Consider the following 15,596-nt stretch of genomic DNA (forward strand, 5'->3'; position numbering starts at 1 on the left):
TCAGATTTCTCAGACTCCATCCTGATTGGCTAAGATTGGCTTCCAAAGTTTGCAGGAGTGCTCAGTTTCAAACAAGATACTGCAAATCATGTGAATTTGTGCACGCACATTCCCACTAGGCGAGGAAGAAATGCCACGTGAACATTTTCAATTCAGCCTCATGGTGGCGCTATAACTGGCCGAAAAGGGTTTTTACCTCCAACTGCACAGATCTGTCTAAAACTTTGTATGCATTGCACACTCCCTAGAGGCCAAGGAAAAACCTTTGCCTGGAATTTTTCACATCTGCTCTTTATAGCGCCACCAGGAGGCCGACATGTAAAACATTTTCTAATATTACTCCTTCAGATTTAATCCAAATTTCACGCAAATCGGTACACATGCTCTCCATAGTCATGTGATCAAGACGGGTTTGTTTGATTTCTCATAATCCACCTTCATTGCCTAAGATTGGCTTCTAAACTTTTCAGGAATAGCCTGCTTTGTACCCGTTTTGTACAAATCGCCACAACTACTCAACACAGCGTCCGATCGCGGTGAAACTGTGCACACACACACACAAAACATGATTATATTACTCCTAAATATTTTGCCAAACATCCCACACACTCCTATCCTCCTGGTGGAGACCTGTGCCCAGAAGGGCACTTTTTCTAGTTTTCTTGTTATTGTGGGGAATGTCTTGTGCTCACTGACATTTTGACTACCATCTAGTGGATGTTCCCAAGCATTACAAGGTTGTTGAGTAAAACAAATAGTCGGCAGTGCAAAAAGCCACTTTTATTTCAGTGATTATAAGTACCATTTTAGTCATGTCATTGTTGGGATTACTTAGAGCCATTTAGGAACAAACATTGTGAGCTTCAAACCTGTCAAAACAGTTTTATCCCACCCTCCAAACTGAAAACAGAATTTAACAGTTTGCTCGCAAATTATTAAACAATAATGTTCAACCAACCAAATCTGAATGTAGGTAAAAACCATGATAGGGCTGCCAAAACAAAAAGATTTGTAATTTCATAACAAATACCATGTTTATATTTGCTTTATGTAATATGGCATTTCTCACAAATGAGCAAGAAAAGAAAAGCAGCAACAGAGATGAGGTCAATGCAATTATTCATTCAATGCTTAAATAATTCAAATAGACTAGAGGCTACAAGTATCTTGCCAATGCTCCAGTATTTTCTTCCCGATGTACATTATAACTTTGTCCTGTTTTAAAAAAATATTTTTTTTTATCCGTCTCTTGAATTGACTGAATTGAACCCACTTCTGGTTTGCAGAACATTGAGCATGTAATTGAGGTACAGAGTGCAAAAGACATCCTTCCTTCCCTCTCTTTCCTCCCGACACACATGATTCAGTCAGTATGAAGCATTTTGGGAGCTTAGAATTATAAGGTCTCATCGACAGTAATATAAAAAGATCTTCTCACAGCTAGTATGTTCTTATCTAACACTTTTTAATTATATACAATAACTTTAGAATTAACAAGAATAATGCCACTTCTACTTTCAGGGCACAGTAACTTCCCTGGCTGAAAGTAGGGTGCATTATCTAGATGTTTTTGTTTGTTTTTCCAACATAGACCATTAAACATCCTATATAAACAAAGCTAATAACATTTTGTACATTTCTATTAATCAAGCACTTCAACATTTTCAAAAATCCAACTTCAGTTATCTACAAAATTATCTTATTGCTGAGACAGCTTATGCTTACAAACACTAAACCCCATCACCAAATGAAACCTTACAAGTCCAAGCTCACATTTACTGCACAGCTACATCAGGTAAGGAGCAGCCATACCCCAGACCCAACAATCTTAAGACATGTTTTGGCATCAGACAGCTCCAAGCAGAGCACCCCTCTCACATAAATAAGAAATAAGAATAGGAGGATATTTATCAAGGCTGGTGTGCATAGTTGTATAGGCTCATGTTGCCTATTACTTGCTTATAACGAACAAAACTTAAATCACTAAGTATTTTAACTGTCATAATAAGGTGAATATCTGGGGGCATTTGCCTGGTTTTTGGGACCACGCTATACACTACACAGGGTTCCCTTCCCCGAAAGTATCGTATGTGATTTTTGTAACCATTCACTCTCCTCCACTTAAGTAAAATAACAAAAATGTTGAACAGTCATTAGCAAAGCTAATGAGAGAAATGCTGCTATATCCTTTCACCACTCTATACTACAATCTGAGTGCCTTGCCACCACAAACAAAATTGGATAATTTCTTGTTTTGTCAGGGAGATGGACAATATAAAAGAAAATGCTGATGGTATTTCAGAAATCTTCTCAAGTACTTCCCAGAAACAATACCTTCCCGTGTGATTATAGCAACCATGCTCAAGTAATTCTCCAAGCACTGCTCCTCCACACATTGCCTCAAATACTTGTGTCTCAAATACTTTTGCATCTATTTTATAAGAGTATGGGATTTCCCTTTCAGGGCCCTAAATTTTAAAATGCACAAATAAGGTGAAAACAACATCCAAATAGGAAGTCTCACAGACCACAGTGAGAGAAAGAACTCAATCCAATGTATAAACCGTGCTACATGTAGTTAGTGTAAAGTCAAGATCAAGAACATTCAAAAGAACTACAACAATAAAAAACATTTAAAATCCACAAAAGACAAAGAAAAGACCAGGACAATTAGAAAAAGAGGTGTAGAACAAATAATAAGGTAGTAGGTAGGAGAAGGTCACCATCCATAACCACAGCGGGAAGGCATCCAACGATGAGGTCCTTTGCGCAGGGGTCAAAGTTCAGATTGTATGAGCAGAAAAGCAGCACATATGAGAAGGCATGACAACCGTGAACTGATTAGCTGTGAACTGATGCTTCCCGATGAAATGTATGTAGAATGGAGGATGCTGAAGAACAGCTGCCCGGTTCTCAATTGTCGTATGAAGACTAATGACTGTACTTTTGTTATTAGTGTAAAATATCAGCATCATTCCTTTTTTAATTCTTATTCTTTTAACTTCTGGGTGTTAGTCTCAACAAGACTCATGGTGGGTTACTAGTACTATTGTTAAAGAACACACAGTTCCAAACAATGATTGGATGAGAAATCTAATATGTTTGTGAGTGATGCCATTATTCCACCTTGACCTACGCAACAGCGACCAAACCAAGCCAGTCTTTGACTCTCTAAATCCCCCATTTTTCACCATAGATTAATTCCTATTTAAAGTTTTGGATTTGAAAGGCTTAAAGTTTCACCACAAGGCCATTGATTCTTCAGCCAGTATTCCCCATACTTCAGTCTTTTCTCTACAGGCTGATGGTGTAAGTAGCTGCAGTCAGTATACCAGACCTGGGAAAATAGTATTCGAATACACGGTTTAAAACTAGTTTGATGACAGCTGTTTGCCACATGGAACAATATAGGAAATTTAGACCACCAAAATAAAAAAAAATTAAAGTCAATTTACTTACTTAGAGGGGGGGGGGGGGGGGGGGTCTAAATATTAACAACTACTATTTATCCCAGGTCCATATATTAGTCCACGTTTGTTCACCTAGGTGCAGCACAGGTAAATGGGTCCACTTGTGGGACAGAAACAGATGCTAGAACTTGGGCTGATAGAGTGCCACACGGCCACTAAGGCAACCAGAGGCCAGCTGGCAATGTGTTGGGGAGAACTTGGTGGTGAGCACCACGTCGCTGTGAGAGTAGATGGAGCGAACCTCCCTCAGCACGCTGGTCTGGACGGGTAGGCAGTCAACCAGCTCGGCACAGTGCTCGTCAAAGGCCAGCAGGCGGACGCCGTAGGCGTAAGGCGAGCATATGAGGCGGCCGTCGGGGCTGAAACACAACTCTTTGATGTAGCCTCGGCCCACGTTGGCCTCCTCAATGTAGTGGGTGAGACGCAGGGAGCAGCGTGGGGAGACGGGCGGCCGCGTTGGCGCCCCCTCCTGGAACTCATACACGCACGTCCACTGGAGGGAGGCAGAAGAAAGCAGGGTTTAACCCATTAAGACCTGAGACCACATTCCACAAAACGTCTTCTAAATCATGACAGTTTTCTGAAAAACCTATGTTCAACCTATGTGGTTGAAAAACTACTATGTCAGTGGTTCTCATGTGACCCCCATGTGAAAATAGGTTGTTCCAGGGCCCCCCAGAAGCAAAGATATGAATTATAGATGTTCGCTGTGAAAGATATTATATTCATAGATTTGCACCACATATTCACGATTCAACAGCTAAAGTTTAAAATAATGGTTAAAGTAGTTAAGCGCAATAAGGCGACACAGATGCGTGGGGGGGAGGGGGTGCATCGCACGTCATCGTGTCTAAGCGCAACGGCCAATCCTGCCCACTAATGTGTTTGTCCTCTCTTTTTTCTCAGTCGTGTTTTCAAATGGATTTCAAAATACGACGGGAAAACTTGGGATTCCCTTCTCACGTACCAGTGGCACATGTCCCGGTGGTTGGGAACCTCTGGTTTAATTAGCTTCCCTCTTCACCCGACTGGAAAGTGTCCAAAGCTGAATTTACATGAGCCAAGGCTCTTTAACATCTCTTCTAATAATGAGACTGGCTTTTTGCCAGCTATTTGATATTAAAAGTAATGCCTAGGATTTTATCTAATTACAGTGAACTTGTTAGTTATTTGGACAGTGGCACACTAATGTTTTGGCTCTTTAAGTTACAGTCATTACTTAGGATGCAAAATAAAGTCTGCCAAATGACAAAGTCTGTCAAATAAAACATTGCTAATTTTCAGAAGGAGTCAGATTATTAGTGATGAATGGTCCAACCAGTTATGTATGACAAACATATTTTGGATGGACTATAGCACTGTGTTTACAGGCCCAGATACCTGAAGATCATTGAGACCTCCATTGCAATTTTCCATCAAAGTTTATTTAGCAAAATCATGCAAAATCTAAACAATAAAAAAAGCAAAAACAGTGCCCTTTAATTAAAACTGCTAATTTGAGCCAAAAGACAGTGGTTTTAAAAAGCCATGAGCTTTTTTTTTCCTTCTGCGGGCTAGTAGTGTTCACTAACCTCCTGGTCATCCATGTTACTAGAACAACGGATGAGTGTGGCCCAGCCTTTAGGGTGGAGCTGGAGGGAGGTGATGCAGTTCCCTCTGTCCCTCTCTCCAGGTATTTCTGGGGTCAGCACCTCCAGGCTATTCCTGGGAGACAGACCTGGGAGAGGATAATGATAGTTTTATTATATATATATATTTTTAAATATATATTCTTTATTTAAAAACATCTACAATCATGTTACATGATTTTTCAAATAACATTTCTTTGGTTGACCAAGGGATTCTTTTTTCAAACAAAGACAAAATAAATCAAATGGGAGAGATAAAAAAGAAACAAATGACATTTAGGGGTTATAAAATGTGGCCTATATCAGGAACTAATTATGAAGTTCATAATTATACTGTATTGTATGGTGACCGAGTACCACCAAAAACCTCATTATTTTGTTGAGATAAGCTGTAATTAACATTTTCCACGCAATTTTGATTAGACTGTAAGTAGAACATTTAAATACCTTCTTTGTGAGGATGGATCTTGCTGGAGTCATTTCCCTGGCGGGAAGTTCCAGTAGACCTGGATGCTGATGTACCGCCATCTACACAGACCAAGAGAGACAGAAATGTTTTTTCCCCACTTCAATATAGATGGCTAAAACAAGCATGGACTTCTAAACTTAAAGCTCAGGCTTCTTCAAAGGGCCTTTATCAGCAAAGTAATAGGAAACACAAAAAAGAAAGAAAAAAATAATAAAAATGTCCCCCCCCCCCTATTTTGGCCATTTATATAGGTGAAACTTTTATAAAACATTTGCAAAATGTGGAAAATTGTGGGGGTTATATGTGGATATTTCACTTTAAAAAAAACACCCCAGACAGTTTTTGGGGTTGCTTGATTCAGTATTTTAGATATTTGATATTCATTTTAGCTGCCCTGCCCCCTTCCTATACAAACCCATTGTAACTTCAAACTCCATTTTAACCATGAGAGATTAATCAAAAACACCCAACCTGGTGACTGATACTGCCCCCTCCTAATACGTGAGGGGGCCGTGTTTTTTCATTTACTGTATTCTTTTATTTTTAATAATTGTTTTGGAAAAGAATAAGGAGCAGGAGAAGGCCAGAGGACACTAAATAATTATTAAAATTAAATGAAAACAGTAAATGAAAAAACACAGCCCCTCACGTATTAGGAGGGCAGTATTAGTCACCATAAAAAGGACAGGTGTTTTCGATGAATCTATCATGGTTAAAATGGAGTTTGTAGCTACAATGTGTTTGTATAGGAAGGGGGCTGGGCAGCGAAAATGAATATCAATTATCTAAATACTGAATCGAGCAACTTAAAAACTGTCTGGGGTGTTCACATAAGCCTGAGTAGACGATAAAATGTCCAAAGGTTATTTTGAAAGTGGAATATCCCTTTAAGTGGTTAAGAGGTTAACTCTATCATTATCTCTGTGTCAGTCTGTGTCAGTGTCTTTGTCTGCAGAAACCCTGCCTTCTGCCTGTATTTATTATGTTTGAATGTTGACATCATTTCTGGGCGCCAACCTTTTGTGTGGCGCCAATTGTATTTGGTCACACCTGCAACAAATACCATTGCTTGCAACATAGTGTAAGCATACAGCAGCTGTTTCACAACCAACTAGCCAATAAAAACTGTCTCTCTGGGTCATAGGATCGAAGCAGCAAATGTGACCATCATGGAGTCATGGGGTTCAAAACAGCTAAACAGAGGGAGTGAATCTGGGGTTGGATTTTCCCCCATTGGTGAGATTTGATGAGGATGATGCGGTTAAGGGCGATGCAGAATGGGGTGTTTTCTGCTGGACGTTATGAGTTGTATTTAAAAATGACAAGTGGCATAATTCTACTCATTATACCTTTAAAACCCTGCAGAATCAGATGCGAATGGGATCAAATTTAAAAATCAGAATTGAATGACTTTATGCAACACAAACTACATCTGGAAAAGTGTCTTTAAAGTGTTAAAATGTATTTATGTATTGGCAGTTGATAACATTCAAAATACTACCAAAAAGGAGAATTTTGTCTTACCTGAGCTAAGGGACGTGCGTCGTGCTCGGAGCATGCGGTAGCTGCCCACCTCCAGGGACTGGGTGAGGTCCAGGTCGTGGAGGATGAGCAGGTACCCTGAGGAGGTGGAGATGAGCATCTTTGAACAGTCGGGCGTCAGGCGCATCCTCATAAGGTAGCGAGTATGGAAAAACTTCTTGTGCGGGCACCCTTCCTCTGTGAACCTGTAGACAGAGGATTAGATTGGTGAAGAACGCAGTGTGGCATGGAAGAAAAATAATAATCACACCTGTGTGAAGTGAGGGGCGCTCGAATCATCGTACATCATCATCATCATCAAGAATGGTGGTCCGCTTACAAATGTTATACCAACTATGAATGAATGGATTGATTTAATCTATAGTATATTTATTATGGAGAGAATTACATTCAGCTTCAGAGTTCAAGTTGAAGTCTTCACAGATAACTGGTTTAGATGGATTACTCATGTTTCTGCCATAAGACCTGATTTTGTATAAATTCAGTTAAACCTGTTTAACCTGTATATGCACCTGTTTGAGGTACTTATGTATTATGAATGATCATCAATAGAGAAGAGAGGCAGATATCTCCCCTTGTGTGTATTGTACGTATATTGTCTTGTTTTGTTTTCGGTTGTATGTATTGTCAATTGTCAGTCGTTTCGTTTTCATGTTTTGATTAAAATTCAATAAAACGTAAATTGGAAGAAAAAAAGAATGGTGGTCCACTATGGCCCCTACACACTGTATGAGTTTTAAAGTTGTACAGTATATGCTGTATATAGTTGTATATGCTTTGAAATATGCTTTTCATCTTTACCAGTCCCCATGGCAGATGATCCAAAAAGGACATTTTGGACAATCAATATCAATATATATCCCATGCTAATGATGCAAAACATGCTTTCCTCGAACATAAATCCAGCAGGACAGAAATCTGAAAAATAAAGCTTATATTGGGCTGGTCAACACCAAGCTAATGCAGCTATACTATTATTCTCCTTCAATTATTTAACAAAGGCCTTCAAGTGCCAGATCTACACTGGTGGTGTGCAGGGTAGACCCAATGTTCAAGTGCTACATTTACTATAGCAGTGTACTTTTACTTTTTTGTATTTTTATTGAGGCTCTGAAATTTCACAGCTGAACAATCGCCATTCAATGTATATAGAACCACACATTTTTCTTTTTTAAACACAACATAGGAAAACAACCACAATACGGACATTACAATGCACAGACAAAAAAAAATACAAACAAGAAAAAACAAAACAGTACACCACAGTCTTGACATGATTGTACATTACAGGTCACCAGAGTATTTGTTATTCACTACCGGTCAATAAGGTACATTGAAGCGCAGTCTAGAAGGGTCCACTGTATCTAAGACTGGTTCCCATACCTTCGTGAACCCTAACATGTTATCACACTTTTTTTTTTAAGGTGCCTTAGATTAATATTCAAGTCCTACTGTGTATCGTTTTCAATTAAGAAGACGTGATCCACCCCTTTCTATCTATACTTAAGTGTTGATTTTGACAGCAAATTTTGATTTAGTTTCAGTCGTAGTATTTTGAATAAAATTCCATTTAGTTTTAGTCACATTTTAGTCATCTGAAATGTTTTAGTGTTAATCTAGTTTTAGTCAACTAAATATCATAATGATTTTAGTGGACTACATCTACAGTTGATTTAGTAGACTAAAATGTATTTTGGCAATGGCAGGCCTTGATTGCGTCGTAATGGCTGATTTTAGACTTGGTTATTTATGGCAGTTGTCTTACCAGATCTACCAGCTGAACTTGTAGATCGGCTATTTTCAGCATGCAACACAAACAAGCATAAAATGATTTGTCTTTTAGTTCTTATGGATCTCTTCTCCATTACTAGTCCCTCCCTAACATTTTAGTCTAGTTTATTTGTTAATGAAATATATTTAGTCTTAGTTTTAGTCATCATAGCTTAGTTTTTATTTTGTTTTCCTCTGTAAAAAAAGATAGTCAAACATTTTTTGTCATAGTTTTAGTCAACAAAATCAACACTAACTTAAAATTGCCTTGTGAGTGGATGTTGGGTGGACAGAGGGCATCACAAATATAACATGCCCATGCACAGACAGCTTTAATCTAGATTTAAAGGCTGTAAAATGCTCATATGGAGATGACTTTAAACTAAACCCACGCATAACACTTAAACCCACGCATAATACCAACAAATACATACAGAACACACACATACCTGTTGGTATCCCAGGTGATAACATTTCCATCAAAGCCGGAGGTGACCAGGAGACGTGTGTTGGTGTCATACTCTATGTTCTTCACCCAGCTGGCGTGACCGTGCAACGAGCAAATCTTTGAATTCAGCTTGCGCAGATCCCATAATGCAATTGTGGTGTCATCCGAACAGGTGGCAAACAGACGATTGTCCAAAAACCTAGAGTGCAAAAATTAAGACAAGACCACATTCAAAACGTACACTGCCGTTGGTTCAGCAGAACTTACGGCTAAAGATTTTAGGCAGTTTTTGCTTCATGTAGACTGACTGATAAATGTAGAGACAGGTGCAGGCAACACACAGGTCTCCAGTCAGAACTGAACCACAGGGATGTTGGTATTATTCAGTTGACACTCAATTTATTATAAAAAATAATCAATTTAGCTAACTAACAATTAATACATTTGGGGAGAATGTACATTTTTCTTTCAACCCTTTAAAAAAAGGCTAAAAAGCTACTCTTCTCGATTATATGATTAATTTTGATTAAAGGACCACTTCGCCACTATTCAACCTAGTCTGTGTGTTTTTAATCATTAGCATATATGCTAAAATGCGCCCGTTTATTATCATTGGTGTTCTGTAGCTCCGTGGGCGCACTTCCAAAGCTGTCCACCATGTACGTATTTGTCCAAAAATGACGTAGGTGGTGGACACTCGGTAGGCTTTCAGAAACTACAGGGACAATGGACAGGTAGGCTTGCCGTAGCTAGCCTAGCCGCGAAGGACACCCCTGTCTACACAACAACAAACGAAAACAACGAGTCAGTATGGCTGCTCCAGGGGATTTTTCCCTTACACATAATGGCAGAATCTGCGTTAGGGTCGTTATATGAACCAGAAATATACGGAGGAAGAAATGCAGTGACGGGGACAAGAGCAGCTGCTAGTTGCTGCATTTGGATGTGTGGACTGTTGCCTGCTGGAGCGACCTAGCTAGTAGCTTTCCCTGGTCCAGTGCGTCGCACATGCAAACCTTTCTGCCCAGGAAAAGTTTTTTTCTGCCCAGATAGTGTTTGTTGACTGTGTTACTGGGAACCTGCGTTCAGGATGCCTAAATAAACTGGAAGTTGCAACCGAAGCCCGATGGACGAAGAGGGACATTCAGATTGAAGTAAGTGTTCAATGTATTTACAGCTTATTTGTGTACGTGTGTGTCGCCACACCGTATTGTTTACATAAAGTGTCAGAGGCTAGGCACGGCTTCAGCCTACAACTTTTCGGTCCAAACATATTCTATTCGTTCAACTATTCATTAATTCAATTCAAAACTGTATGGCATGCCATCTGAAGCAATGTTAGCCATGGGCTCGTATGTTTCAGGGCTAGCAATGTAAACATTCAAGTGTTATACCTGTGTCCATTAGGTCAGCCCAGATGGGTACAGAAGGCTGATGAAGCTGAAGATGTCTTTGATGGACTGATGGTGAGCCATACATACTCAACTCAAACTTTATACATAAAGCACATTACTGTATTTGCTGTATTTTGTTTGACCCCCTAGAAAACTAGATGACACGTCTCAAGGGCATATCATTTTCAATAAAGGTTCATATATTTATATATGCTTTTACAAAGACCAGTCAGTGGTCAACCAAAGTCCTGTAAAATGTAGTAAATATACTGTCATTTATACTATAGGCCTACTGTGTCTCACACAGACGGTTTCACACTGTAGTATTGAATTGTATCTGTAAATCACACTAGATGACGGTGAATTGACTTTTAACCTTTTGTAATATCTCAAAAGAAAAAAAAAAGATCATTACTGCATCAAAAGTAATCAACAAACTATAAAACTGATGACAACATTGTACAAATTACACAAGCAAAGTTCCTTGCACTGAATAATAATAAAACTATTTGTATCGCACCTTTCATGACATGCAATGCAGCTCAAAGTGCTTTACAGAGCAATGGTGGAAAAAAAAACGCAAGGCATAAAACATTGAAATGGCAGTAATGCAATAGTGAGGACATGAATAAATCTAAAAGCAAGAGTGTATTTAAAATGTCTAGAGACTGCCTGTCAAAGGTACAGTGGGAGTTTGTTCCACGCCGTGTCGCCGTCGGCCCGTAGAAGCTGAAAACTGCTTCACTGTGTTTTTTTGTTGCCATTTGTTAGGCACATCGAGCAAGCCAGCTGTGAGGACCTGAGGGGGTGGTTTGGGACATATCTAGGCAGGCAGTCATGTAGGTCGGAAGGTCACAGATGCAGACCAATAATTGTAAAATCAATCCTAAAAACAACCGGAAGCCAATGCCGTGACACTCTTAGTTTTAGTTAAAACTCTGGCTGCCGCAAGTTGTAATCTGTCAGTAGTTTTCTTTGGCAGTCCAGAATAAAGTGCATTGCAGTAATCAAGCCCAGAAAAAACAACGGCGTGGATCAGTGTTTTTGCATCATCTAATGACTGACAGGCTCTGATTCATACAATATTTGTAAAGGTGAAAAAGGCAATCTTGGTAACATGATTGTGTGAATTAAAATTCAATTCAGAATAATGACCCCCAAGTTATTTACTGTACTGTTACTTTCTACAGTCAGGTTGCCAAGTCTGCTTATTATTATGATTGATATGTGATACTCAGTTGTAGCCTACCTACTAATTTGATCAGTAAAGAAACATACTGTACATAGCCTACACACTCAATCGTCCATTCCAGTAATCCTTGAGTGCTTTCACCATTACTGACTCTACGTCTTCTCTCACCACAGCATGTGCGTCTGCTCCTGTCCTGTCTCGGCCAGAAGCAGCTCCAGTGATGTGTCATCATGCAGAAAGCCTGAAAAACCACCTGCCTCAGTGACCTCTGACTATAGAACATCTAGTTTGTTAATTTCCAGTTCAACCATAGACCCCTGTTTTTATATATATCTGTAGATTTATGTAAATCAGTACTATTAAAAGATAGTTGATTTGATGACAAGTTTGTTTTATTTTATCTCATGTAGGCGTATGGTATTTATACATTTTGACCAATTCCTAATACTCATTCACATCTGAATGCAAACAAGACCACAATGGAAATAAGTGAATAAGTGAATGTGTTTTATTGTACTGTAACATAAGGTTTAAAAAACAAGGCCACACAGGCAAAGTCTGTCCTCTACTCAGATTACAAAAATCAGAATCCCAGAAGAAAAAGTATCAATATTGCTATATAGAAATACTCTGTTACAAGTAAAAGTCCAGAATTTAAAATGTACTTCAGTAAAAGCACGACAATATTGGTAAAGGCTTAGGAGTAGAGTAGTACATTGATTTATCAATCCAGATTGTGTACAACAGCAACATACAAAGTAAATTGTATCTATATAATATACTGTATACTTCATGGGAGTTCCTTGAAAGCCACTTCTTCATCTCTTGAGTCGAAGACAGCCACCGAGACCTCAGCTCCTGCATCAAATAAAGTATTATGCAATTATGGGCCTATCTGACCAATCATGAGACAATATGGTAAACAATATAAGGTTTTTCATTTTTGCAAATGTATACAAGCTCGCAGCACGGCACCAAGTGACGCACTGAGCTTGTATATCTGCTATTTTTGAATAGCCAATGCTAATACAGATGCTTTCCCGGTTGTAAATGCTTTTATGTTTGGTTTGTAGTTTGAAGCTTGATATGGAAAAATGTAGCTCTGGTCCATAGCCTTCTGCAGGGCTATGGACCAGAGCTAGGAAAAATGGTGGTGTTTATGTGGAGGGTGTTCCAGTTACAAACAGCAAAAAAGGTCTTTAGCTGTAAGCATCAGAGACACTCGGCATGTCAAATTCATTTATAGACATCACAACAACAACCACGTGTAACAACAACCATGTATTTTGAAAGGAAATGCATGTGGTCGTAGCTTTAGTTTATTACGACATACCTCTGTTCTGCTTCGATGATGATGATCCGGTCAATTCTTCCATTAGATTGCGGTCGAACTGGAAGATATCTGCGGTGGTGAAATGTTCACTGCACACCCAAAGTGGTCCGAGTACAGTACAGAGTAAAGCTGGATGATTGCATCTGTATTTTCGTCATAACGAGTTCTAAAAACAAAGCCAGCCAGTGGCATCTCGAGTCCGACGCACGTTACTTCGAACTGACTACTATTACCGCTACTTACTTACTACCAGAGACTAGGCTACTAACTACTATACCACCACTACTGCTGTTACTATTACTACCCCTAAATATTAGCTATTATTACTTCTATCGCTTGCAACTCCAAACAACAACACGAGAAACTTTCAGCTTCCTGGGTGCCTGGGGCTGCCTGTCTGTCTGTCGCGCAATGCACTGTGGGTAATGTAGGAAATGAGCGCACCGTTCCTCGGCTCGTTACATGAGCCGTTGTCAGCCACTATATCGCCAAATGAAAATATTTATATTTGTTTTCATGACCGGATATCATACTAAAGCATGACAAATGCCATGTTATAGTGGCGAACTGATCCTTTAAGTAATCGATAGATAAATCACCAAGACAATAATTGATAGTTGCAGCCCTAGCTGGCACACTATCCAGTATCCACTCCAGTAGGTACCTCTAAAGATTACAGATAGTATTACAGATAGTTTTTACCTTATGTTGTTGACACAGTCCTCATGTGCTTCCACCAGGGTTTTGATGTGTTTGGAGGAGATTGGATCGAACAGGAGCACCTCAGTCTGTTCACAGGCCACTGTCAGCACAGACCTGAGGAGGACAATCAATCCCACAGAGGTCAAATGACAATCAATATGGAAAAACTCGGCTTCAATGAGTCACACACCAAAACACAAGGTACTGAATGCTCAAAACACCCTGCTGTGTACACTAGTGATATTTATATGACCTGACCGGAAACAGTGTGCGTGCGCCCATCCTGAAAATAGTAACAAGTAGCAATAGTCAGATATAGTACGTTTCTTTTGAGTTAGATGACCCTGCATTTGGCACAGTGACCAGATCAGGCTCTCATACACAAATGCAATTCTTCAGACAGCTCTGTGACAAGTTGTCATATACTGTATGTCTACAAATTAGTCTTGTTGCCATTGCCTTGGTTAAAAGAACATCTTGTTAAGTTATTGACTTCCACGTTTGGCCACTGCTATGACAATTGTAGTTCAACACTTAGATTTTACTCTCATTGACGGATGTAAATGTAATGTCTATATCTTATTACCCGTCTGGAGAATATTCCAAGTTGAACACAGCACCGTGTGTCTGAGTGCTCAGGTTGACGGAGTCCGCCGAGGGGTTCATTGAGCAGTACAAGTTTGTCATTGTCCTGTAGTTATCCCGAGCGGGGTCGACAAAAAGACCCCTTCTAATAGTCCTGCTTTGCACCCAGGAGAACAGACTCCTGCTGCCCTTCACCGTGCCGCTGGCACCGGGGCAGCCCACCGTGGGCGCCGCCGCCGGGCAGCGGACATCTTTCTCGGCGGCGGTGGTCGCGCCGTCTTCACGCTCATCGTCGCCGCTGCTCTCCGGTGCAGCAGCAGGGGGGTTCTTCCCGGTGGTCCCTGAACTGTCACCATTTTCGTCCTCCTCCGAGTCGTCTGTGTCGGGGTCCTCCTCCTCTTCTTTGTCAGCAGAGGCACTGCTGCTGTTCGGAGGCCTGTCCTGCTGCTGCGACTGGTCGTCTGCGTCCTCGCTGTCGCTTCGGTGCCCCGAGTTCATTGTCGCTCCGTCAGGGTCCGCGGACCCGTCTGTCGGGTCGGCTGCGCCGCTGCTGCAGCGTCTCCTCCTCCGTGACAACGATCAGCGACGAGTTACCGTTGTTGGCTACCTTCCGAACATAATATGACAAACTCTCACTCACCAACCCTTTTAATACGCCATGGCTGCGATTCTTCGGCTGGCCGCGCTGCGTTTAGCCGAACTGTATTGTGTTGTTGTCAGACAGACTTGCTACTGCTAGCAGAAGCATAGAGAGCGCCTCAGCATAAACAAAATGCATCGCAAAATAAAACGAAGTGACGCCTTTCCGTTTCCTTCTCTACTTGGGGGGAGGGGGGATTCGGGGATTGTACGCCGCCACCTACTGGGGATTTACGGTGCTGATAGAGCTTTTAAACAAAAGTGATATATGACTCATATCACATATAATATGAGCAGATATTTTCTATCCAAGCAAAACGGTTTTATTAGGTGCTGATAGAGCTTTTAAACAAAAGTGAAATATGAGCAGATATTTTCTATCCAAGCAAAACGGTTTTATTAGTTTGTTTGAGATTCTTTAAGA

The 15,596-nt window shown here is 40.3% G+C and overlaps 1 protein-coding gene and 1 long non-coding RNA gene across 2 annotated transcripts; one reads left to right on the forward strand and one right to left on the reverse strand.

Moving 5' to 3' along the window:
• Positions 1 to 765: 765 nt before the first annotated feature.
• Positions 766 to 15,353, reverse strand: wdr32 (WD repeat domain 32). The gene is made up of 7 exons (XM_079528772.1): positions 14,535 to 15,353; positions 13,949 to 14,062; positions 9,329 to 9,526; positions 7,092 to 7,294; positions 5,546 to 5,626; positions 5,042 to 5,187; positions 766 to 3,963 (listed from the first exon to the last, which is right to left on the reverse strand). The coding sequence occupies exons 1-7, from the start codon at positions 15,029 to 15,031 to the stop codon at positions 3,592 to 3,594; spliced, it is 1,611 nt and encodes a 536-aa protein (XP_079384898.1). The 5' UTR covers positions 15,032 to 15,353; the 3' UTR covers positions 766 to 3,591.
• LOC306942284 lies at positions 9,861 to 12,207 on the forward strand. Its single transcript, XR_013792264.1, has 3 exons — positions 9,861 to 10,481; positions 10,735 to 10,793; positions 12,087 to 12,207. It is a non-coding gene; the product is annotated as an uncharacterized lncRNA (long non-coding RNA).
• Positions 15,354 to 15,596: the final 243 nt, after the last annotated feature.

The sequence above is a fragment of the Electrona antarctica genome, assembly GCF_951216825.1.
Source record: "Electrona antarctica genome assembly, chromosome: 18".
Taxonomy (NCBI): domain Eukaryota; kingdom Metazoa; phylum Chordata; class Actinopteri; order Myctophiformes; family Myctophidae; genus Electrona; species Electrona antarctica.

Coding starts and splice junctions, on each gene's coding strand:
- wdr32 (XM_079528772.1), bottom strand. CDS start 15,031: ATGAACTCGGGGCACCGAAGCGACAGCGAGGACGCAGACGACCAGTCG. Junction 9,527..13,948: donor GACTGTGTCAACAACATAAG/GTAAAAACTATC, acceptor TTTGCACTCTAG/GTTTTTGGACAATCGTCTGT. Junction 3,964..5,041: donor GTAACATGGATGACCAGGAG/GTTAGTGAACAC, acceptor GCCTCCCTCCAG/TGGACGTGCGTGTATGAGTT.